Genomic DNA, 20655 nt, shown 5'->3' on the forward strand with positions numbered 1-20655 from the left:
GGGGGGGGGGCAAAAACGTTCGGTCTCCGAATCCTGGCTGATGTGAGAATGCGGCTTCAGACATCCAGGCCTTCGGCAACGAGGCTCTGCTCCAGAAGTACGGCCTCAAGGCTAACGACGCCATCCTTGCCGAGCCCAAGCACCTGGACATCTACGAGGACCTCCTCAACAACTACGATGCCAAGCTGATCGCCGGCGGTGCCGCCCAGAACACGGCCCGCGGTGCCCAGTACATCCTTCCTCCAAACAGCGTCGTCTATCTGGGTGGCGCCGGCGATGACAAGTACGCCGCCATTCTCCGCGACGCCTGCAAGCAGGCCGGTCTGCGCGTCGAGTACCGCGTCGACCCCAAGATTCCCACCGGCCGCTGCGGCGTCGTTATCACCGGTCACAACCGCAGCATGTGCACCGATCTCGGTGCCGCCAACCACTACGACCTCGAGCACCTGAAGCGCCCGGATATCTGGGCCCTCGTGGAGAATGCCGAGGTGTTCTACATCGGCGGCTACCACTTCACTGGTAAGCCCCCCCCCACCCCTTCTCCCCAAAACCACCCAGGAGACTTCTCTCCGGACCGAACGTGGTTTCTCACCAAATGGTCCAGTCTGCCCCCCTGCCATCATGGAGCTCGCCAACCAGGCGGCCACCAAGAACAAGCCCTTCATTGTGTCCCTCTCCGCTCCCTTCATTCCCCAGTTCTTCAAGGAGCCCCTCGACGCCTCTGCCCCCTACTGGGACTACGTGATCGGTAACGAGACCGAGGCGGAGGCCTATGCGGACTCCCACAACCTGGGCACCAAGGACGTCAAGGAGATCGCAAAGGCGCTGGCGAATCTGCCCAAGGTCAACACGCAGCGCAAGCGCGTGGCCGTCATTACCCAGGGCACCGAGCCGACCATCGTCGCCGTCCAGGGCGAGGACGAGGTCAAGGAGTACCCCGTGCACGCGATCTCCAAGGAGGAGATCTGTGACACCAACGGCGCCGGCGATGCCTTCGCCGGCGGCTTCTGCGCTGGTATTGTCGAGGGCCGCCCGCTGGACGTCTCCATCGACATGGGCCAGTGGCTGGCGTCGCTGAGCATCAGGGAACTTGGTCCTTCGTAAGTACTCCATCCGAGCCGGGTTCCGATCCTTCCTTCACATGAATCAAAAACCACCACGATATCGCGGACCGACCGCGCTTTCTATCCCTCAACCCCGGCCCCGACAGTTTCGTAGATGGGCACTAACGGAGTTCAAACAGTTATCCCTTCCCCAAGAAGACTTATCCTGGCAAGCAGTAAACGAGCGAACCAGGCAAGCTCGCATGAATTCAAACGCCCAAGGCGGTCCAAAAAAAAAAGCGGTACATAACTATCTGATTTTTACCCTGTTATCATCGCATCTCAAGGCGAATGGAAGTTCCCTCTTCCGGATTTTGTTGCAAGATAGGCGTTGAAGGCAAAGGGTACCAGGCATAGGGGAAAGATACAGGCATTCATGCTAGAAAGGTTTCAACAACGGCAAAAGAGGATAAGGCGGCCAGAATCCTGAGCTGATTTAACAGTCTCAATTTTCTTTGCCTTTGTGTGTGCGTCATGAATTAGGGGGGAAAGGAAAACATGTCCTGACTGGCGTCCTTTTCATTTCAACATTGTCATTATGGGAATTCGGAAATTCAACTTTGATGATACCCCCACCCCCCCTGCGGCTAGCAACTGATTCTGTCACCCTCGCAGGCGACAATCTGATTGCATATATGAATGCTTTCTGTAAACACAGCCAGGACATTGACGAGAACCAGGGCAAGACAGAAGGGGCCATGAGACAACGCAGGGCCGGGACAAAGCAGGCAAAAAGGGTTGAACAGGAGCTTGTCCCATTTTTTTTTGTTATTTTTTCTTTTTCATTGCAAACTGAACGCTGAATTGAGTCATGAACTTGTGCTGCAGCAAAGTTCACAGGAGCAGACCAGTCGAGAAAGAGTGTCATTCACGCCGCAGCAACTCATGAAAGCCAGAGCAGACGAAACGCCCTCTTCCGAGGACGAGAGCAAGAGCAAGCTGGCCGCCTGTGGAGGCTGGGCGTCACTCAAAGCGCCTAGCGTGGTTCGGCCACACCGACGACTAATTGCCGCACTTGTCAGCCGCAGAAACCTGCTCTGGGAGATCATATAGCTGTCGGCGGGGGTCTCTTCTGGCCAAGTCAGAGGATGGAAGCTCGAACGAGCTCCTCCAAGATTGACAGGGAAGAGAAGAGGACGCCATCGCCTAGCACTTGATTGCGCTCTGCGTAGCAATTGCGCGGCAAGCACCATGGGATAGTGGTCGACAGAGGCATCCGCAGCGCGTTACGCTGCTTGCAGAATCAGACGAACCCGACTACCCGCAGAGAGCGGGAAGCGGGTCGTCGAACAGCTGCCCGACCAATCGATGACGGGGAAGAGTTGAACAGCGCAAGAAAGATGTAATGGAGAATGCAGGCATTTCTCCAAACAAATGTCAACGTTTCGGCATGCCCTGCTGCGGCTGCACCGTCCAAGTTCCACCGGAACTCTCGCCCACTGCCAGCTGCTGCTGTTGCCCCATCGCGTCGCCCCAGATATCCAGCCCCAGCGGTTGCTGAGCTACGCCCGTTCTCGGCTGTCGAGCGTCGGGCCAGTCCCTAGCGAACGCGCCGTGCGAGGGCACGCCCCACGGGCTGTTGACGGCGGGTATAGATGAACTATTTGTCGAGAAGTTGAGCGTCGAAAACGGCGAATTGGGGACGCCGCCAGCAGTCGTCGCGACCGTGGGGTTCTGGCCATGAGTAGTCTGCCAAGGGCTTGCCCGGGGGGCCCAGGTGCTCTGCTGCTGCAAAGAGTGGGATGCTGATCCGATTACAGAGCTCGAGCTCTGTGCGGCTACGGCAGGCCAGCCTCCCCGGGCGTCATGGGATTGCCGAGGCTGACTGGTTTGGGCCGACTCCAGATCCAGAGAGCGGAGAATGTCTTCTTGCTCTTCAAGCAACCTCGACTGTTCTCGGCTATCGTACCTCTGCTGCGCCTGCCGTGCAAGCGGGCTACCGGCGGTCGCCCCAATCCCTAGCTGGAACCCATTGCCTGAGCTTGTCGGTCGCGAAAACGCTCTGCCGTTTGCGGCCCATCCGGCAGCCAGACCATTAGTGCCCGAAGATTGCAAGGCTGGGTTGGCCGAAGGCTTGTAGAAATACTCCCATGGTAGAGTAGGAAGAACTTTGCCGCCAGCAGCAGACCCAGGTCCCGAGCTGCCCGAAGCTCTAGCTCCGAAGGTCTCAGCAGCGGATGCGGAACCCATACCATACGGGCTCGTTGGTGCAACAGGGCGACTAGGAGTCTCAGGTTTGGCCGCCGGTGCGGATTCGGGAGGGTTGATGAACTCGTTCAGGATATTGAACATCTGTCTTTCAATAGGGAACTCGGAAACAGGCGCCGTTGGCGCTGGCGCAATGCTTGTCGAAGCTGGCCCGTTACGAGCGTTGTTTCCAGTATTGTTTCGCAAATCCGGACCGTAAAAGTCCCGGTTCTCGGAGAGCTCGTTAGACTCGCAAGGACTCGGAGCTAATACCGGCGCAGTCAGATTACGCTCCGTGCTAGCGGGAACAGGGACCGGAGTCATATGCTGAACGGGCGGCGGATTCGGAATAGGGCCGGGCTTGCCGCCTTCGAGATAGACGAAAGTCGTGAGCTCCCTAGCTCCTTTCGTAACTGTGGATGTGGTGAACGGGAACTTCGACTCCGGCTCGGATAGGTCCAGGCCGCAGAGCAGAACGTCCAGCGCACGGGTGAACGACACATCATCATCGGTGCTGTTTGCATCGGGAACGTCTTCGCGGCGCGGCTTGGGCTTGCGCGTAAAGGCATCGTAATAGAGCTGGCAGCCGTCGTGCAAATCGGGTCCATTGAGGCACCTGATGCCCATGGTAACCTCGTCCTCGGGAAAGCGCCACGAAACCGGATTTCCGAGCTGTTGGTCTCCTCCCAATAACTCGAACAGGAGGGATAACGTGTTGCTCAGCGTCACGCACATAGCGCCAAACTGCGGTTCGAGATGCGGCCGAAATTCAACAAGTTGGGAGCCGTAGGAACAAAGCCATGCCATGTATACACGCAGGAGGGGTAGGATACGGTTGAAAGCGGGCGTAAACTTGGTTGGCGGCTCTGTCTGTGAGGCGGTCACAGAAGTGCTGACGGGAGCCTCCGCATCTTTGCGCTTGATGACGTCTGTAATTTCTTCTCCAATGAGACGTGCGATGGCGTTGATCGTCCGCAGGTTGAGGAGCAGGAGGAACTGGCAAGATCGCGAGCCCTCGTCGGTCCAGTTTTCTACCCCTCCGTCAGCAACAGTTCACGAGCATCAGAGAGGCCGCGCATCCATACTGGCAACCTTGTCCTGGGCGGCGACATAAGCGGTGATGTTGATAAGAACAATCTTGAGCAGGTCCAGGTCCGAGTCGTATCCCTTTCCCGACTTCATGGCGAGGCCAAGTCGATGGTCAACCTCCCTCTCGAGTTCTTTACGCTCGGTGAAGTCCTTTCCCTGCGAGTAGAAGGCATGGAGCTTCACGAACCAAGTCAGCAACGCATGTTTGGTGGTGATGTCCTTGCGTTTCTGGAGTTCACGGAACTCGAGATCGAGATTTGTCGAAGCATTCGGGTGTGGCAGATCGCATGCCAAGGCACGGTATAGGTGATAAACCACCTGAAGGTGATCCCCAGTCTCGACGTAGATGACCCCACACTGGTGATAGCCATGTCCAGATTCGGGTATGAGCTCGTTTGCCAGGAGATAGTATGCCAGAGCGCCGTCCCATTTGGGGTCCTTTGCCCGCAGTAGCGTGCGGTATCTCGTTAGATCGCCGAGGTAGATGAGCGTCTTGTGGCACGAGCGCTTGACAATATCCTCAAGCTGTGCTGCCGAAGCGTCAACTTTCTCCTTATCCGGCAAGGGCATCTCCTGAAGGTCCGCGCGGCGAGCGATGCGTTTGAGATCTTTCATGTCGTATCTCGCGCAAACTCGTTGCAGATAGCCCCTGTAGAAGTATTGGGCCGTCTTGAGGTAGTGGGCATAGAGCTTCTCGACTTTCCGTCGCAGGACGACGTTGTCGTCGCCCTGGAGCCTCCCAAGCACCTTCCGGTAGGTCTTGGTGACCAAAGTATGGGTATGCCAGAGAGCGTCCTCGGCGTTCTTCTCGCTGGCAGCACGCATGTCGGGCCAGATGGTCTGGAGGCAGGCAAGGCGATAACTGGGAGTCGTCGGTTAGTCGGGTCTGGCGGGGTGCACGGGGACAATATCGGGTGACGACAAACTTCTCCATCAACTTCTCGACTTTCTCGAAACGCGCGAGCTCATTTGTGCCGCGACCGCCCTTCTGGACATGCTCGAGTTCCTTTACAATCGCGGCACGTAGCTTCTGTGCGAGTCTGCGTGGTCGAGTTAGCAAGCTTGGGCTCGCACGGCGCGCGGTTGCTGTCGATTGCTGCTTTCGAACAGTCATGGCATTTTGATTTGCGAATACATGACATCGACCCTGTTTCTTGGGCTCATAAACACTCACTTCCAGGCCTCGTCAGTTGACGGCATGGCTGGGGTAGCCGCCGCGGCAGTCGCGGCGGTTGAGGCCATGGTTGGTCGCCGCTACCCGACGAGCACGAATTGTCTCGCAGACAGACCGCAGACGCAGACGGGGAACACCGAAGCCGGTCTGAATAATTTTTGTTCTCGAAGAGGAAGGAACGCTTTGCAGAAGAGGAGCCGGTCCCTATGGCCAAAGCTCACACGCAGTAATCGGAAAGCCGATGCTGCGCAGGCGGTCCATAACTTGACGGTGACGCACTGAGTTCGGCGGACGGTCGAGGAGGGGCGCTGCGGCTTTCGGCGGGCAGTTGTGCGGCAGGTGATGAGCGCATTGGGGTGGAGGACGCGTAAACCAATGCCGACACAGTGACGGCGTTAGTTAGGCCTTTGGAGAGGAAGTGTGCGACGAGCGATGCGCGACCAAGCGTAGAAACGGCGCAAAAGAAACGCAAGGCGGTTCTGAAAATCGAAGCAATTCGCAAAGCGACCCGCCGTACGATTTCAACAGCCAGACATTGGACGACAAAAAAACCCCTTGTCACTCTCTTCGAAGAGCGGGATGTCTAGAACAGCCAATCAGCAGCGCCCCAGCCCTGCCCGCTGTGGTCCTCCCAGTCACACCAAGGCGCCGGACGGTGGGCAGGTCCATACTGCCTACACTAACAACTGAGTAGAGTCTTTGACGCATACACACGTCTACATCAGGTCATGTACGATTAATCATCAACCCACCATCGACATCGGAAGCTCTGCCAAGTTTGGCATTCTCTTTCCAATAGTCATAATCCTACAGCTCTAAGCGACAATTTGGGGGTCTAACCAGTCGGTACTTGAGGAACATTACACAGGGTTAAAAAGGTAGGATAGGATGGTCAAGCCAAAATGTTGATGAGGCACGAGGACTTTCGTCCCACGACAGCTCCCTTGTAAGAAACATGATATAGGGCTTCTTCCTCTTGCCGCTTCTACACCTAACGTTTGCCTTTTGTCGTGCCCCAATCCCCGTTTAGTTGATTTGCTCTTTTTCCCCTGTTCAGGGGGGGGAACCAGGAATAAGCCAGCAACAAACTAACAGTGGGCCAGACGATAGATTCGATGTCTGTTCCTGGATCAATATCCCAAGAATGAAGCGTTCACGCGAACCTGAGGAAAATCCTTATAACGGAACCGCGCTTTCAGAGCGGGACCTAGACGCCAAAACTGGAGACGGCCGTGGCGGGTGGGAAGGAAGAAGCGGCGACAATGAGGCATCGGCCCCTGCCACCAAAATTGCGGGTCTTGACCTATCTGATAATGACAGTGACCTCAACGTCGAGATGCAATGCTCCCTGCCTCCGCACCGCGAACCCGTAGTCTTCTCATCATACGGTGCATACGAGGCCCACTACAGGGACCAGCACTCCAACCGATGTGCTCAGTGCCGCAAGAACTTCCCAAGCGCCCACCTTCTGAGCTTGCATATCGAGGAAACACATGACTCCTTCGTCCAGGTGAGGAGGGAGAGGGGGGAACGCACTGTAAGTACCACAAGCCCATCCTGTGCCGCATGGCTGGCTAACTTCCGTCCGCAGTACTCCTGCTTTGTGGAGGGCTGCGACAGGAAGTGCAGCACACCGCAGAAACGGAGAATGCACTTGATCGATAAACACATGTATCCCAAAAACTTCTTCTTCGCCATCACACGGGAAGGGATAGATGGCCGGCGCTCTCTTTTATTAGAGAGCAGTGGTAGTCGCCAAAAATCAAGGACGGCGAGAGCAGCGCACCAGCAGCCCACCCAGACTCAAGCACAGGGTCAGGCGCAAAGAGTCGACGCGGCCGCCAACATGATCGCAGCAGCAGATGAGAGACAGGCGGCGGAATCGAATCGGCGGAGTCCCGAGCAGCTCCCAGAAGAGGAGATGGAGGACCTAACGAGCGCCATGTCGTCATTGAGATTTGTGCCGATGAGCGTCCGGTTTGGGCGAGGCAAAAGAGCCGGTTTCGCAAAACGGTGACTGTAGTGTTTTGAGGGGAAGACAGAGTGGTCTTCACTGGCAACCACATGAGCGTCAAGACGGCGAAAAGGGGGGGGGGGGGGGGCACGAAGGTTGAGAGATGGGACATACAGGCCAAAAACTATGTCTCGTTGAATGTCATTACATCGTATACCCGCCCAGATCAACCAGTAAAGAGCCGGTTTTTATGCCCTTCCATTACCTCTCCTGACACGGTAAGCATTTTGAGCATGAAACACGGTTTGACGGGGAGCGACTCTTACAGTGTCTATCCCGTCGCCCAAGCATGTGTGGCCTGGAACTATGAAAGAGTCCCCCCCACGGTCTTGTAATCCGCTCCACGATCTATCCACGCCAAAAAACGCCACGGTTCCTGCCTCGCTCAGTCCGTCGACGCACAACCGCGACACCCACAATTGACGCACTGCACGTCCTGGTCCTCCTTCAGCTGCGCCCTCGGCACGCGGCAGATGCACGTCGAGTTGAAGTTGGTCTCCTTGGTCTGGATGCAGCGCAGGCAGCAGAGCTTCTCGTAGCCCTGCTTCTTCCACTTCGCAATGAGCATGGGGTCGGCGTAGCCGTTCTTGAGCAGCCAGTCGTACAGCTGCTTGCTGATGGCTTCCTTCTCGTAGTAGAGCTCGTATACGTAGCGGCTGCGCTGGTGCGCGATCTGGAAGATGGGCCACTGCGCCTGGTGCTTTGGGATGTTGTCGGTCGGCGTGTTTTGCGCATCCTTCATCTTGTTGCTGAAGATGAGCAGGTCCTCCTCGATATCTTCGAATCCGTCCGGCGGCGGCTTGCGCTTGGAGGCGGGGCGGATCGCTGGCATGGCTGGCTGCTCTTGTTCCTTTCTTCTGCTCCTGCTATTGCAAAGGGCAACTTCGGGTGTTTTTTATTCTTGTGTTTGTGCACGTGCGAAGGGTCGACGGTCAGTGTAGTTAGAGGAAAATGCTGAAGCAAAGAGTTCAAAAGAATGGTGTTTCTGGTGAGAGCTGACGGCAGTTAGTGCATTACTTGCCGGCTTTAACTCTTCGAAGTTCGAGCAGGATGCTTGGCGTTCTGCTCGAAGTGCTGTGGGTCCTTGCCGCGGCCGTCATTGGCGGGGTGGTCCAAGCTTTCGACATGATGGGCTGGCGCACGCTCCGCGAGGCAACCGGGAATCCAACCGCAAGTCGACCACTGATTTCCAGCCGACCGAACGACAACCGCATCTCTGGCCGCCATGGCGATCTCACCGACCCAATTTGCCGTTACCACGAGGCAGTGTGAGCACCCAGCAACTAGCCGCCCGCAATCGATCAGCGACTGACATGCAGCAGCGGCCAATTGGTCCGACGCCAAGCGGAGGGTGCTTGCGGCATATCGTGACTGGCTCCGGGCGGTATGGACACCAGACAGCGCCGGGGAGGTTTCGAAGACAGGAAAACTGACATTCTCGCTCTCACCAGGCGCCCGAGATCCAGACCATGTACTCTATCCCCCACCCCGTCTCGGCTATCCGGTCCCGCATCAGGCAGGAGTTTGAACGCCACCGATATGTCAACAAGCTGCCCGCCGTCGATATCCTTCTTTTCCATAGCCGGGCCGACTACCAAGTAAGCAACCTGAATCTGAGGCGCCCGAGGGACGGATGAATTGGCCACGGCACATCGGATGTTGCGGAGAACGGATGGCGGATCTCTGTATATCTCGACGGGTGGGAGCTAATACACGACTGTTTGCAGGAAACCATGAACTTCTGGCGCCAAACGAACCACGTCATGTCGTTCTTCAAGGAGGAGAACTTCAGGGGAGAGAAGAGGCTGCCGTCCAACTTCATCACTGGGTTTCTGGAGGTACGTCCGCTCAGCGTGCGTCCCTTTAGCAGCTCTCTGCTGACGCATTTATCCTGTAGGGCCGCAACTAGAATGGCATCCTACACACTTGTTCATGAATGTATAGAAAACAAGAGACATTCCTACCACATCTCCATGAGTCGATAAGATGCTTAAAACTGCCCTCTGTATGCATAACCCAGCCAATAAATACGCCGAAACGCCACCCTTGCTTTTTGCCTACTTCACGGCCCTGAAGCCGGGGGATCTTATGAAGAGGCAGCCGCCGCAAACCGATCCCTCGCATCAATGAACTTATCAGTCACGATGTCGCAGAGTTCCTGCAGGTCCCGCAGCCCTTTCTGCAACGCTTCGATCGCGGTGGTGCCCTCTGAGCAGATGTCAGTCGAAATATATCGGTTGCCGGAGATGTTAACTTATAGCCCTTACCGAATGTCTGGATCCTCACGTTCATCTTCGCCTCTGAGGGGTGAGGAATTGCGTAGGCGCAAAACTCAACGTCGGGACTGAGGCGCCAGTCAACGACTGCAAAACACGGCCGGTCAGATGCAGGACTTACTTCTTCATGATGATGTACCTCAAGGCATTTCCGAGGGTATGGCCCTCGTTGAGGAATTCAAACGAGGCGGCAGTCGGCGTTGAGCCAGGGAGCTACTCGCTCATTAGAATCTGCCGCGTTTTGCGAACCAGAAACGGCCTATATTTGGGATTTGACATACCAGCCTTACTCTCTGCACGTCGTCTTCTTCGTCTTCGTCATCCTCTTCGAAGCCCCCTTCCTCCTCGTAGTCGTCGTCGTCATGGTCCACCGACATATCGTCCACGTTCTCAGGCTGGTGTGATGTAGGAGCCTCCTCCATGTCAACGTCCGATCCGCCCTCAACCGGATCCTCCTTCTTTGCCTTGGCCCTGGGCATCTTGCTATGTATAGTTTTCCGTCTGTTATTCTTTCTTTCGGCGGTCCTAATGAGAAGCTACCGTCTTGCAACAATAGAAGATGGGTTGAAGATACAGGGATCACCATATCGATATCGGGAAAATTTTATTGGGTGGGCACTCGGCGGCTGGCCAAAAATGCCCCGCCACTGGCTTCACGGTGTGCGCCCGTCTCTCCCTTCCTCACACTCTCCATGTATATGTCTCCAAAGAAGGCACCTGGTGTACGGGGAATACCTGCTATTCTTTTGTGGACTGCGAGCCATAGAAACTTTCAGCCCTATGGTTGACATGCTCAACATTTGCAGAAGCCATATCCATGGCGAATTTAGTGTTTGAGAGCCCGAATTGAGTGGGCGGGCGACTTGCTTCTTTCCGAGATTCCCACGATGGCTAGTCTGCCACATCATTCATTTTTCTCCAGCAGCCGCAGCAGCCAACAACAGTATACATAATTCAACCCAATGGCATTCATTAGCGCACATTAGGCGACTTCAGTATGTTTGTTAATGTGCATGCCCAAGTCCGGCATGGCGCATTCTTGGTACATTAGTGCGTGCGCGTAGGGCAGACCGCAATTTAGTCGCCTCGCCAACTTCCCGGCGCCCGTATGGCTAGCAAGCAGGATCGCGCGACGAGCAGGCTGTTTGTAGTCCCTCGTGTCTGCAAAGCCATGATACCGCGTTCTTTGCCTATCTTCTTGTCACACGGAAAATGACTGATGTTAATGAGCCTCACAAGAACGATTGTCTCTTCTGGCCATTTCACGGAAAACGCCACCTGATCATTGGTTCCACCTTAGGAATCAAAGTGGCTTCCTAAAATCGATCTGCGCCCTTAGTGCCTACACAGTATAGCGCTCGTGCGGGCCTCACCGTCACCGGCCGTCTCAGGGGAACCAACCGCAGGCCGCCCAGGAGCTGCTGATTGGCTTACCTCTTGTATGATTTGACTTGCCCGAATCCGAGGCACGCAGGGCAGACGAGACAAGCGGACAAGCGACATTGCGGAGGCCAGGGAGCACCTGGACGATCCAGAAAAAGGAATTGACACCATCTGTGTATGCACATACGCTACTCCGTACTCCGTATAACTCATAGTGTACGAAGTACGTACCAACCAGGAAGCCGAGCGTGCCGTTTCTGATCAAACATGTAATTTCCAACAGTGACTGACCGAGGGCTGCACTGCCTAGTTGTTAACCCCAGAAAACTAGGCAGGGAGAAGCGCAGCGCACGGAACTTGGGACACATCGTCTCAGCGTTGTTACAGTGCCACACCGAGTAGGAACAGAGCCAGCGTCTCCGGAACGAAGTGTTGCAACAGTTCCATCTCAACTGGCTGAGAGCGAGTGACAAGCACCTCTGTTCCAAGTGACCCTGCCGCCCGTGTCTCGTCGTGATGTCTCGTCGTGATGTCTTTTTTAACCTTGAATTGATCCGGCAAACGGCCGCCCTTGGTTCCGCAATCGGCATCATGGGAGTCGCGTGGGCAAAACCAAGCTGAGAAAGAGACCACAGAGATCGGCTCTTTTAACTGCGTAGGCCTTGTCTCGGGGGAATTTAGAGCGCAAGGGATTTATGACGGCTAGCGCCGCGGATTTACGAAAATGATTAATCCCGAGCCCGCCATATTTTACACACACAATGTCATCTGGGAAGGGCCCTCCGCAACGCCGACGCGGGATGGCGTTGATAGCGTTCGTTCACGATGGACCTCTGCGCCTCCTGGCGCACAGACGAGTTTCAGCTGCTGGGGCTCGGAGCGCAAGGTGTTCTGCAGGAGCCTGGAGGGGCAGGGCGTGGGGTCCCCAAGAAAGCGCGGACTGCACAGATCGACCAACGACGAGAGATCCACTAGTGAGCTCAGCCCAAACCATTTAACGGAGCTCTCTCTCTCTCTCTCTGTGTCATTGTCGACCATTTGCCACGATTATTTACCTTCTTCTCTCCCGGTGCGGAGTCCTGCACTGGGCCTGTTCGTCGATCCCACGGGCCAACAGCGCCGCGGGGCACAGCAGATAGTTGGCTGGTCGCAAGGCGGTCACAGACAAACATCCAGGAATCCGGAGACCTCGATCGCCCCAGGGGTTGTTGCAGGGAGCCAGCTCCAGCCAAGACCCCCAGGCCTCCACTCGGGGCTCCGCGACGGGGAACCTCAAACACTAGAACCACTGGACCGCAGTCACCCACATGTGCAGCTCACCTATCCTGCTGACACTTGTAACGACAGAGAGAGCGGATGCATCGCGGATTCGCCAGAGGGTCTGCGGCCCCATTTCGTAAAGAGAAACAGGACTGGCTGGGGCTCCGCTGGTCTCCTACAACTCCAGGGTCGTCGTCTGGCCATGTGTGTGTTCCCTAAAAAAAGGTTGATGTTCCCGCGTCTCACAAGCAGCCCCTCAACCACGGATCCTTAGCGTATTTCATCCCGAGGGAGCCCCCCCTTCTGAGTGAAACCCCTTGCAGGAACCGACCTTCGGGTCTCTCGCTTTTGACGCAGTGTCGTGCGCAGTAGAAATAATTGCCCGCCCTCCTGTTGCTGGATCGCGGGCTGGGACAGTCTTTTACTTGATATTTTTTCCTGTTCTGCTGCAGCTGGTGCATCATCACAACAACCCTGCTGGTTAGGTTGGTCCCTCTCCCGGCACGCTTATCCGAACGTCCATTACTTCGAGGCCCAGGATCAGCTAGCTGGTCCAGTCGCACGAGAAAAAAAAAAAAAAAAGCGCCGCTCAAACTCCCGAGGTTGCTCCAAGGCTGGCTGTTTCGAGGAAACTCGAGGAAAGGGGAAAGGATTATTTGCAACACCGCACGCACGGAGAGAGTTCTGTGTAAAAGCTGCTCAAATAATTCTCGTCGTGCGCCGAGCGTCCGACAACAGGGCCAAGCTGCGGTGGACCGGTCTGCAACAAGCGCCCGTCAAAAGCCGCAGGAGCTTGCAGGTTTCCGCTTTCCAACCTGCACCAAGATCTGCCGAAAGGGGGCAAGTGCGGCAGGCGCCAGTCGCGACGCTGCTGCGCCTTCGCACAGTGACACCAGCCTTTTTGACAGCCCATCTGGAAGCGCCCAGACCCGGATGGGCAGCGGCGTGGGCGACCTGTCTGGATCTGTCTGCTAATCAGACGTGCACGATCAATCAATCACCCTCGCAATCGCAGATCGCTCGGACCCTCGATCTCTCTTCGCCTCGCCTTTTTGCCCGCGGCCGTGGGATTTCTTCCCCTACAACCTGAATTATCCTCTCCCGTCCACAGTCCGGGAGGAGCCCCTCGACGTTTTCGGATCGTACCCGTAATAATTATCGACAAAGAGGCGGCCCCCCGGAGGATTCGGTTTTCTAGGCCCCCAACAGAACACCCCTTTTCCCGCAGCAACGCAAACCTCGCTTCGGCTGCATCTGCATCCAGTGCATTCAGCGCACGCCTTGCCCCCAATTTGCTGGGGCTTGTCGTCATTCGATCATTTGCAGCGCAACAACAGGCGAACGCACACTTCGATCATGAGCACCGCGGTTGCAATGGCTGTTTCGCCTGCTCCTCATGACAGGCCGTCGTCTTACGGCTCTGACCTGCCTCCCCCGACTTCGACTTCGCCCAGCGCTCAGAGGACGGCAGCCGCCCCTCCACCTCCTCCACCAGCATCTGCAGCCGCCGCGAACAACGCATCTGCACCACCAACGCGATCCAGCAGCGGCAGCCCTAAGGGTTCGACTGCTAGTGCTGGTGCTGGTGCTGGTGCTGCCACTCCCGGTGCAGCTACCACGCAGAGATCCTCTCCGCCCAGCGCGTAAGCAAAACCCCGAATATAGTCTGCACCTCGCGTTTTATGCACCCGGCCCGCATTACTAACGCACTCTTGTTTCCCGACGCACAGGTCTCGAAATGCCAGCGGACCCAAAATTGTCGTTAAGAAGGAGCCCAGCTCGCCCGGCTTGCAAGCCGCCAGGCACCGGCCTAGGAAGCTGGACCTTTCCAAGAACACCAGCATCGTGTCTCCCGCCACGGGTCGGCCCATGACCGCACGAGATGGCCTCGCGATTCAAGAAGTCGGCCTCGCCTGTCTCTCGCCTGGCTTCGTACCCAAAGATGCGGCCGAGCAAGAACAGCTAAACCGCAGCATGACCGTCAGGGAGCATCAAAGACAGATCATCGAGGCAAGACTCCAACAACAATCAGCGAAGATGGGGGACAACTCCGATAAGGACAAGGAGTCGAGTCATTTTGCCGCGAAGACGCCAGGCCTCGCCCGCAAGCGCGGCGCGCCTCCGGGCCTAAGCATCGTTGCTCCATCGCACGAACAGTTTGCGAATGAGAGGGTCATCCAGTCGGCGCCTCTGGGCCAGACGTTCACGGGGAGGCACAATCCACACCCGCTGACGCGGCACGTCACCAACCAGCCCTCCAACCTCGCCAGCATGTCGCACATCCACCACGTACCTGCCAATCAGACCAACAACCGCCTCCCGCCAATTGCCGACGTTTTCGGCCAGAATCTCTCGGGCCACCCCGAGTCTAGCGGCCACGCGCTCTTCGCCGGTCAGAACCGTGCGCCACTACCTTCCCCACACCATCCCCCAGCCCAGCCGCAGCCCGCTCGCACGCGCGAGTACAAGTCGGCAGAAGAAGCGCAGGTCGAGCTGGCCGGCGGCCGGCCTGAGCTCCTACCAAAGTTAGTACGCTACGGCGGCCACCAGCCCCCGACGCCGCCGTCCCCCCCGAACACTCAGGCATCCCGGGACTACCCGCACAGCCAGCACAATGTCAATACTGCCCACAATGCATCATCCAATCATCACCATCATCATAACCACCAGAGCCATCACAGACTCTCCCCAAATCATGCTGACCCCTCCCTCCCCACAACCAGTAGCCGAACCCTAAGCAACAACCAAGCCCCGCCTCCCGGGTCTGGCCCAAGCGGCAGTGGCACAAACCCCATGAAGCGCAGACGTGCCGAGTATGAAGAGGGCGGCAGCCCGCCGCTTGGTAACGGCGGACGCCCGGCCCCGGCCGCTCCACAGCCGCCGCAGCCGCAGCAACAGCAGCAGCAGTCCATGCCGCTTCCGTTTGGTGCCGCATCAGCCCCGAGGAGGGGCTTTTTTGGCGAGGGACGGGACAGTCCGGAGACTCTCGAGGCGAAGAAGGAGGAGTTTTTGAGCTTATGTGCGAGGGCCTGGGATCTGCTTCATTCTTGATCTTGGAGCGTATCTGGCTCCTTTCCGACTTAATCCGGGGAGTGAATCTTGGGGAGTTCTTTTCTTCTGGAGGGTCTCGGCTTGTACGGGTCGGTGACAGGAGGCAAGTGCCTATATATCATGGCCGTGTGAGTGAATACCCCCAACAGGTGTATTCGAACGTTCCCATTTTTTTTCTATTTATCCTTTTATCTATTCCCTTGATATGTCAAAGTTCAGATAGGAAGGAAAGGGGAAAAGGAGGGGTTGGCTTGGTCGGTTTGGTCGGTTGATATCGGAAAGGTTCTGGCGGCGTAAAGGAAACTAATAGGCGCGGGAACTCTCGCGTCTACCTGTGCTTCAGTACCTAGGGGTGGCTTCGTTCATTGTTTACATTGATATCCGTTCTCCGCCTGTCCTAACTTCCCGCTTCTTGCGTCTTTTTTTTGTTTTTTGCGGATCCTCGACATACTTTCCGGTTCCGGTTTTGGATATGGATTGGGCGAGAGCTTTGACAATTGGGGGAAGCCCTTCATCTTCCTCTTCTTTTAATACCCCGCTGGGAGGGCATGTAAACCGGGAAGCATACGAGACCGAAGATGTCGTTTCATCCGCAATCATTCACGTTGATATTCTCCGGGAAGCTTCATGGTAGAAGTCTTGCAGAAGACGGAAGTTGGGAGAGGGGGTTGGCAGGCGGAAACCGAGTATGGCTGTCGGCACTGTGCTAGTTAGGGGGCAGAGTTTACCGGTCGAGCTTGACGAGGCGTACGAGAAGAGAAAGGCTTCGGGCGGCCGGGATAGGCCAACACTAGACTACGTCGGCCTGTTCCCGGCGTTGTATGTGTGTGTTTGAAGAGCCAGCCTTCTGTGAGATTTTTGAAGCTAAATCAGTTATAGGTGAGGAGCGAGGAGAGGACGATGACGACGGCGAGCAGAAAAGGAAGCTGGTTCGATTCTAATCTGTATGTCTTTATATATATACCACCACTTTCCCTCGAGGTATTACAAGCTTCTTGCAGCAGTATATAAGCTCCGCTACTGAACCAGATTGCGTGTGGTTTGACAAGTTGATGGTCGCCTGATGACCGCTGACTCCCCTGGTTATAACCAGATGTGCGACAGCGGCACTGGGGCGCCAAAGCATTTGCGACCCGGTCTCGTGCTTGACGTTTTATAGAACATGTTGTCGGCACTATCTAGGGTTACCGAGTCCAAGATCCCTCCCGGTACCCTTTTTAGCTTTTGGCATGACTTCTCTCATATTCCACCACCTCCTCGCCCATTCCCTTCCGGGGACCCGAGCGTGAGGCCATAATCAGCGGCAATACCACTAACCGCTAACGCTCAAAGTGTAGTATACAGGCAGGGGTCGTACCCCCAAGAAAACCCAAGAGAAGGGAGCATAAATATATGACCAACCGACCAATCTTTGGGCCTGAAGCTCCTGGGGCTGAGGACCCTAACTCACTCATGCCGAGTTGGAAAATCATCAATGGCATGGATTACTAGTAAACAACTTACCAGGTATGGGCTGGCTGCAGTGGCATCTCAGAGGTCTGACTAAAACCTGACACGAGAAGAAGCAGTGCGGAACTGAGCGGCGAGGGCGAAGAGGGAGTAAGAGGCAAGGGGGTCCTCAGTGTTAAGTGCTCGTCGGAGGGGTTGAGAGCAGCTCGATGCCCGCCCGGCTAACCCAACCCAAGCGAGGTTTACGGTTGGGGGATGAGTAGGCAGTAAACGGATAGCGAGGTAGAATGGCTATGCTTTTAAAAGAAGTGTATCTATGCCGACCAGCGCAGAGGCAAAGATGCCAACCGTCCCCCGACGAACGAAAGGGAAGTATTTGGACAACATGATGAACGACAGAGACCGCCCAAAGAAGCAGATGATTAAAAGGAGAAACGATGTACTCCAAACTCCGATGCTAGCCCGAACCGACGCATTCGGTGTCGTGATATGTTGATAGACCCCATCATCACCTCTGCCATGCGTTGGTGCTGCGTCCTTAGTTAGGCCCGGGGGTGGGGGTGGGGGGGGGGTTGGGAAAGGAAGGGGCACATCGTAAGGTTGTCTTCGGTTGGAGTTCCTAAGGAGGGGATAATGGGAGGGGGATGGGACGGAGAGTCAGCCAGGTGAGGGGCTCGCCTTTCTAGGATCAGAGACTGCGAGGTGGAGTTTCAAGATGCTTCAAGACATGTTCCGCCAGACGGTAGGCGATGGTGTTCCAGGCAAGGTACACATCGCCCGGCCACCTGACGGGGCACGTGCTAGAGACCCTCCTCGCCGGCTTTGCAAAGTTGTATCTCGCGGCCCCATTCGGACTTGAGCACTTGCGAGGCGGTGATTCTCCGCGCCGGGTTGGGGTCTAGTATTGAGTAGATTACGTTTCTGCAGCGAGCCTGATGTCTCAAGGTCAATACGGTAACGGATTCCCCATCAAGTCCTCGTTTGTCCGAAACACTCACCCTGTGCAGCGCCTCGATCGGGGCATAGCCCTCTTCGTCCCGACGCCCTTCGAGGTAGCGCGTATAGAACTCGTCCTCGTCCTTGCGAGCGACTCGCCAGAGGTGGCGGCCCGTCCGCATCGCCATGTAAATGACACCGCAAGCCCAGACGTCGACGGCACGCGCGTCGAACTCCTTGGCGGTGTATTCTTCAGGGGCAATGTAAGGAGCGGAGCCGCAGAGACCAGACACCATGTGGGCGTCGTTCTCCCAGGCCATGCGGAAGCACTCGCCATTGCCAAAATCGGTAATCTTGAGCGCGCCGTGCGTTGTCAGCAGCAGGTTCTCGGGCTTGAGATCGCGGTGAGCCACGCCCATCTCGTGCATGTACTCGACACCCCGCATCATCTGCTTGAAGAAGCAGTCGGCCTCTTGCACCTCGAGCTTGCCAGCCGACAGGACAAGCGTGTACAGGTCGCCGCCCGCACAAAACTCCATCACCTCGCAGTAGTCGCCCTTGGAGTCCTTGAGGAGGTCGAGGGTGTGGATGACGTTAGGGTGGCGGAGCGACGACGAGATGCAGAACTCGGCCGTCAGCCGCTTGCTGTACTTCTTCTCCGTCTCCTCGGGCCGCCGGCGGAACTCCTTGACGGCGTATAGCTTCTCGCCCAGACCGTTATCCAGCTTCTTGTGGGATATCCTGACAATGCCGAAGGCACCCCGGCCCACGACCTCTTGGCACTTGCCGTACTTCTCCACCAAGGTTGCCGACGGATTCGCCGGCGCCTTCTTGTCCGACGCGGCGCCCTCTTTTTCTTTCCTCAGGTTGTCGACCCAATTCGATACCAAGGAGAGATCGTTTTCGGGCGCATGCTCCGGTTTCCTGCCAAGAAAGTTCTTGATCAGGTCCGTGAGCTTCTCCTGCCGACGGCTGGACTTCAAGTGGTGCTCATGGCCGCCCTGAACGTCTGGATTGATTACGAAGCGCTGCAGGTGCGGTTCCTTGCCGCTGACCGGCTTGGTGGGAGGTGGCGACGTCGTGGCCGGTGTCGCGGCCGCATCCTGATGCTTCTTGACCTGCGCACTCCCAATGCTGTCGGGGGTCGCGGCACGCGAGGCTGCGTCTCGGGCCGTGAACATGCGGGTTAGCCTGTCCTTCATGGAGCCCTTCTCGGCAGGCTTTTGCGATTGCTCGATGGCGCCTACGGGGATCGCCGGGCCGCCGTTCTGGCCGTTTATTTTTGGCGACTTGGCGGGGCCCTCGACCGACTTGATGGATGGCGGCTGTGACGAGCGCGGCGACATGTGAGGCGACGTGCGGGGCGATGACGACGCCACCGACTGCCCAGACGAAGCCATGACGGGTGATAGGCAAGAGCCGAGTGATTTGCAAACGCGGCTGCCCGAGAGATCAGGGCCCAGGGAAGATTTTTTAGGTGCCGAAGAGCGAGTGCAGGTCCGGTAGTGCTGATGATGCAAGGGTTGGTCACTGAGGGCGGGCGATGCAGGCAACGGCTGGGCGATGCAAGCTAGCCGAGGGTTAACTAAAAGTCACTGCGCTTATGCAAGCAACAGCGAGCTTGGCGGCGAGGAACGCCGTGGGTGAGTGGGCAAAGCCCGGTTGTTGTCGCCTGAGTCGATCGCAAAACCGCAGTCGTCGAGTTGTTGAAGGAATCTCGATCCCCTGTGATGAAAGGGAGGAAGATCGGCTGGGAAAAAGCACCGACTTATAATATTATAAAGGTGCGAGAAAATCCAGACGTCGGTCGAGCGTGAGCCAAGTGGGGTGGAGGGCTAGTGGAGCTTTTGGGGGGGGTAAAGTTGGGAAGGCGAATTGGAGGTTATTCCTCCTTTTTCTGTATTTTAGTCTTTAGTTCTGTCTCGGTTTCTATTCGTCTTTGGCACTCGAGAGGTGGGAGCGAGTAGTTTCTTGGAAGATCTCCGCCGCTATTAGTTAAGGCAGCTCAGGGCAGATGACTGCGAGGTCAGGCGGTGGCTCGACATGGTGCGCAAGGCGGTCGTTGTTAGTCTCTTTGTCCGTGCTTGTTGTCGACTTGGAAAGGGGCCACTGGGGTGGGTAGGTAGGTCGTTATTGTTATTGCTAGGCGCTGTTGATCGGCTCGACTCTGCTTGCTTGCTGACTGACTGCTCTGTCTACGGTAGTACCAAGCCGCCAGGGTTTTAGAACCTCCCTTGCCTTCTTCAAAGAGTGCCGGGGCACCAAGCGTAAGGCGAACGAAGGCGAAATCCGGCTGCTGAGCGCAACGGGGAAAATGACGAAGACGGCGGTGGGGGAGACCCAGTCTTTGGGCGCAGTCTAGCACCGCCGCAGGTTTTTGTGTGTGACCCGGGCTGCGGGCGGGAGAAGCGCCAGTGAAAAGCGTCGGTGCGACTGTGGGAAGTGGAAACCGGAGAGGGAAGAGGCGCTAAGCCGTTGGCCCGGGACAGCCACGGCGACCGTCCTCGAGGCCGCAACTCTGGACTGCAGCACCTGGTCGAGGGCTGGGTTGGAGCCGAGGCAGGATTGTGAAGGTTCTCGAGACGTCAGCAAATGCTGGGGCGGAAAGAGACGGGCGACTCAGGGTTCAAGTACTCCGTACTTTGGAAATACAAGGGAACCACAAGAGAACGGTGAGTGGCAAGAACGGGGCAGGGAATCGACCAACGGCAGGTACGGATTAGTACATAGACG

The 20655-nt window shown here is 56.6% G+C and overlaps 9 protein-coding genes across 9 annotated transcripts in view; 4 read left to right on the top strand and 5 right to left on the bottom strand.

The window, feature by feature from the left end:
- The window catches only part of P884DRAFT_295622 (Ribokinase-like protein), a gene marked incomplete at both ends in the record, with an annotated part of 1442 nt that extends 159 nt beyond the window's left edge, over positions 1–1283 (top strand). Inside the window, 3 exons of the mRNA XM_069444345.1 lie at positions 61–519; positions 605–1100; positions 1244–1283. Coding sequence (XP_069301473.1) covers positions 61–519; positions 605–1100; positions 1244–1283 — 995 coding nt within the window. The remainder of the gene's footprint in view (positions 1–60; positions 520–604; positions 1101–1243) is intronic.
- A 1197-nt stretch (positions 1284–2480) lies between these two features.
- On the bottom strand, positions 2481–5621 carry P884DRAFT_295623 (uncharacterized protein; the record flags this gene model as incomplete). The annotated part of the gene is made up of 4 exons (XM_069444346.1): positions 2481–4321; positions 4376–5241; positions 5306–5419; positions 5554–5621. The coding sequence occupies 4 exons, from the start codon at positions 5619–5621 to the stop codon at positions 2481–2483; spliced, it is 2889 nt and encodes a 962-aa protein (XP_069301474.1).
- Positions 5622–6697: 1076 nt separating this feature from the next.
- P884DRAFT_265759 (uncharacterized protein) lies at positions 6698–7570 on the top strand (the record flags this gene model as incomplete). Its single annotated transcript, XM_069441970.1, has 2 exons — positions 6698–7090; positions 7145–7570. The coding sequence occupies 2 exons, from the start codon at positions 6698–6700 to the stop codon at positions 7568–7570; spliced, it is 819 nt and encodes a 272-aa protein (XP_069301475.1).
- A 263-nt stretch (positions 7571–7833) lies between these two features.
- P884DRAFT_253123 (G10 protein) lies at positions 7834–8456 on the bottom strand. Its single transcript, XM_069440767.1, has one exon. The coding sequence runs from the start codon at positions 8397–8399 to the stop codon at positions 7953–7955; it is 447 nt and encodes a 148-aa protein (XP_069301476.1). The 5' UTR covers positions 8400–8456; the 3' UTR covers positions 7834–7952.
- A 336-nt stretch (positions 8457–8792) lies between these two features.
- Positions 8793–9566, top strand: P884DRAFT_214134 (uncharacterized protein; the record flags this gene model as incomplete). The annotated part of the gene is made up of 5 exons (XM_069439224.1): positions 8793–8835; positions 8890–8951; positions 9019–9165; positions 9295–9405; positions 9465–9566. The coding sequence occupies 5 exons, from the start codon at positions 8793–8795 to the stop codon at positions 9474–9476; spliced, it is 375 nt and encodes a 124-aa protein (XP_069301477.1). The 3' UTR covers positions 9477–9566.
- Positions 9567–9668: 102 nt separating this feature from the next.
- Positions 9669–10322, bottom strand: P884DRAFT_159113 (DNA-directed RNA polymerase; the record flags this gene model as incomplete). Its single annotated transcript, XM_069437258.1, has 4 exons — positions 9669–9775; positions 9835–9911; positions 9965–10056; positions 10125–10322. Coding segments are annotated over 4 exons (474 nt in total), but the record flags the coding sequence as incomplete, so codon positions are not given.
- Positions 10323–10825: 503 nt separating this feature from the next.
- On the bottom strand, positions 10826–11594 carry P884DRAFT_265763 (uncharacterized protein; the record flags this gene model as incomplete). Its single annotated transcript, XM_069441971.1, has 4 exons — positions 10826–11004; positions 11278–11397; positions 11458–11483; positions 11518–11594. 4 exons carry the CDS (start codon positions 11592–11594, stop codon positions 10826–10828), a joined length of 402 nt encoding a protein of 133 aa, XP_069301479.1.
- Positions 11595–13842: 2248 nt separating this feature from the next.
- P884DRAFT_189651 (uncharacterized protein) lies at positions 13843–15537 on the top strand (the record flags this gene model as incomplete). The annotated part of the gene is made up of 2 exons (XM_069437453.1): positions 13843–14129; positions 14217–15537. 2 exons carry the CDS (start codon positions 13843–13845, stop codon positions 15535–15537), a joined length of 1608 nt encoding a protein of 535 aa, XP_069301480.1.
- Positions 15538–17786: 2249 nt separating this feature from the next.
- Positions 17787–19322, bottom strand: P884DRAFT_190859 (kinase domain-containing protein; the record flags this gene model as incomplete). Its single annotated transcript, XM_069437544.1, has 2 exons — positions 17787–17918; positions 17985–19322. 2 exons carry the CDS (start codon positions 19320–19322, stop codon positions 17787–17789), a joined length of 1470 nt encoding a protein of 489 aa, XP_069301481.1.
- Between the last annotated feature and the right edge of the window lie 1333 nt (positions 19323–20655).

The sequence above is a fragment of the Thermothelomyces heterothallicus genome, assembly GCF_042370625.1.
Source record: "Thermothelomyces heterothallicus CBS 202.75 unplaced genomic scaffold P884_scaffold_1, whole genome shotgun sequence".
Classification (NCBI taxonomy): domain Eukaryota; kingdom Fungi; phylum Ascomycota; class Sordariomycetes; order Sordariales; family Chaetomiaceae; genus Thermothelomyces; species Thermothelomyces heterothallicus.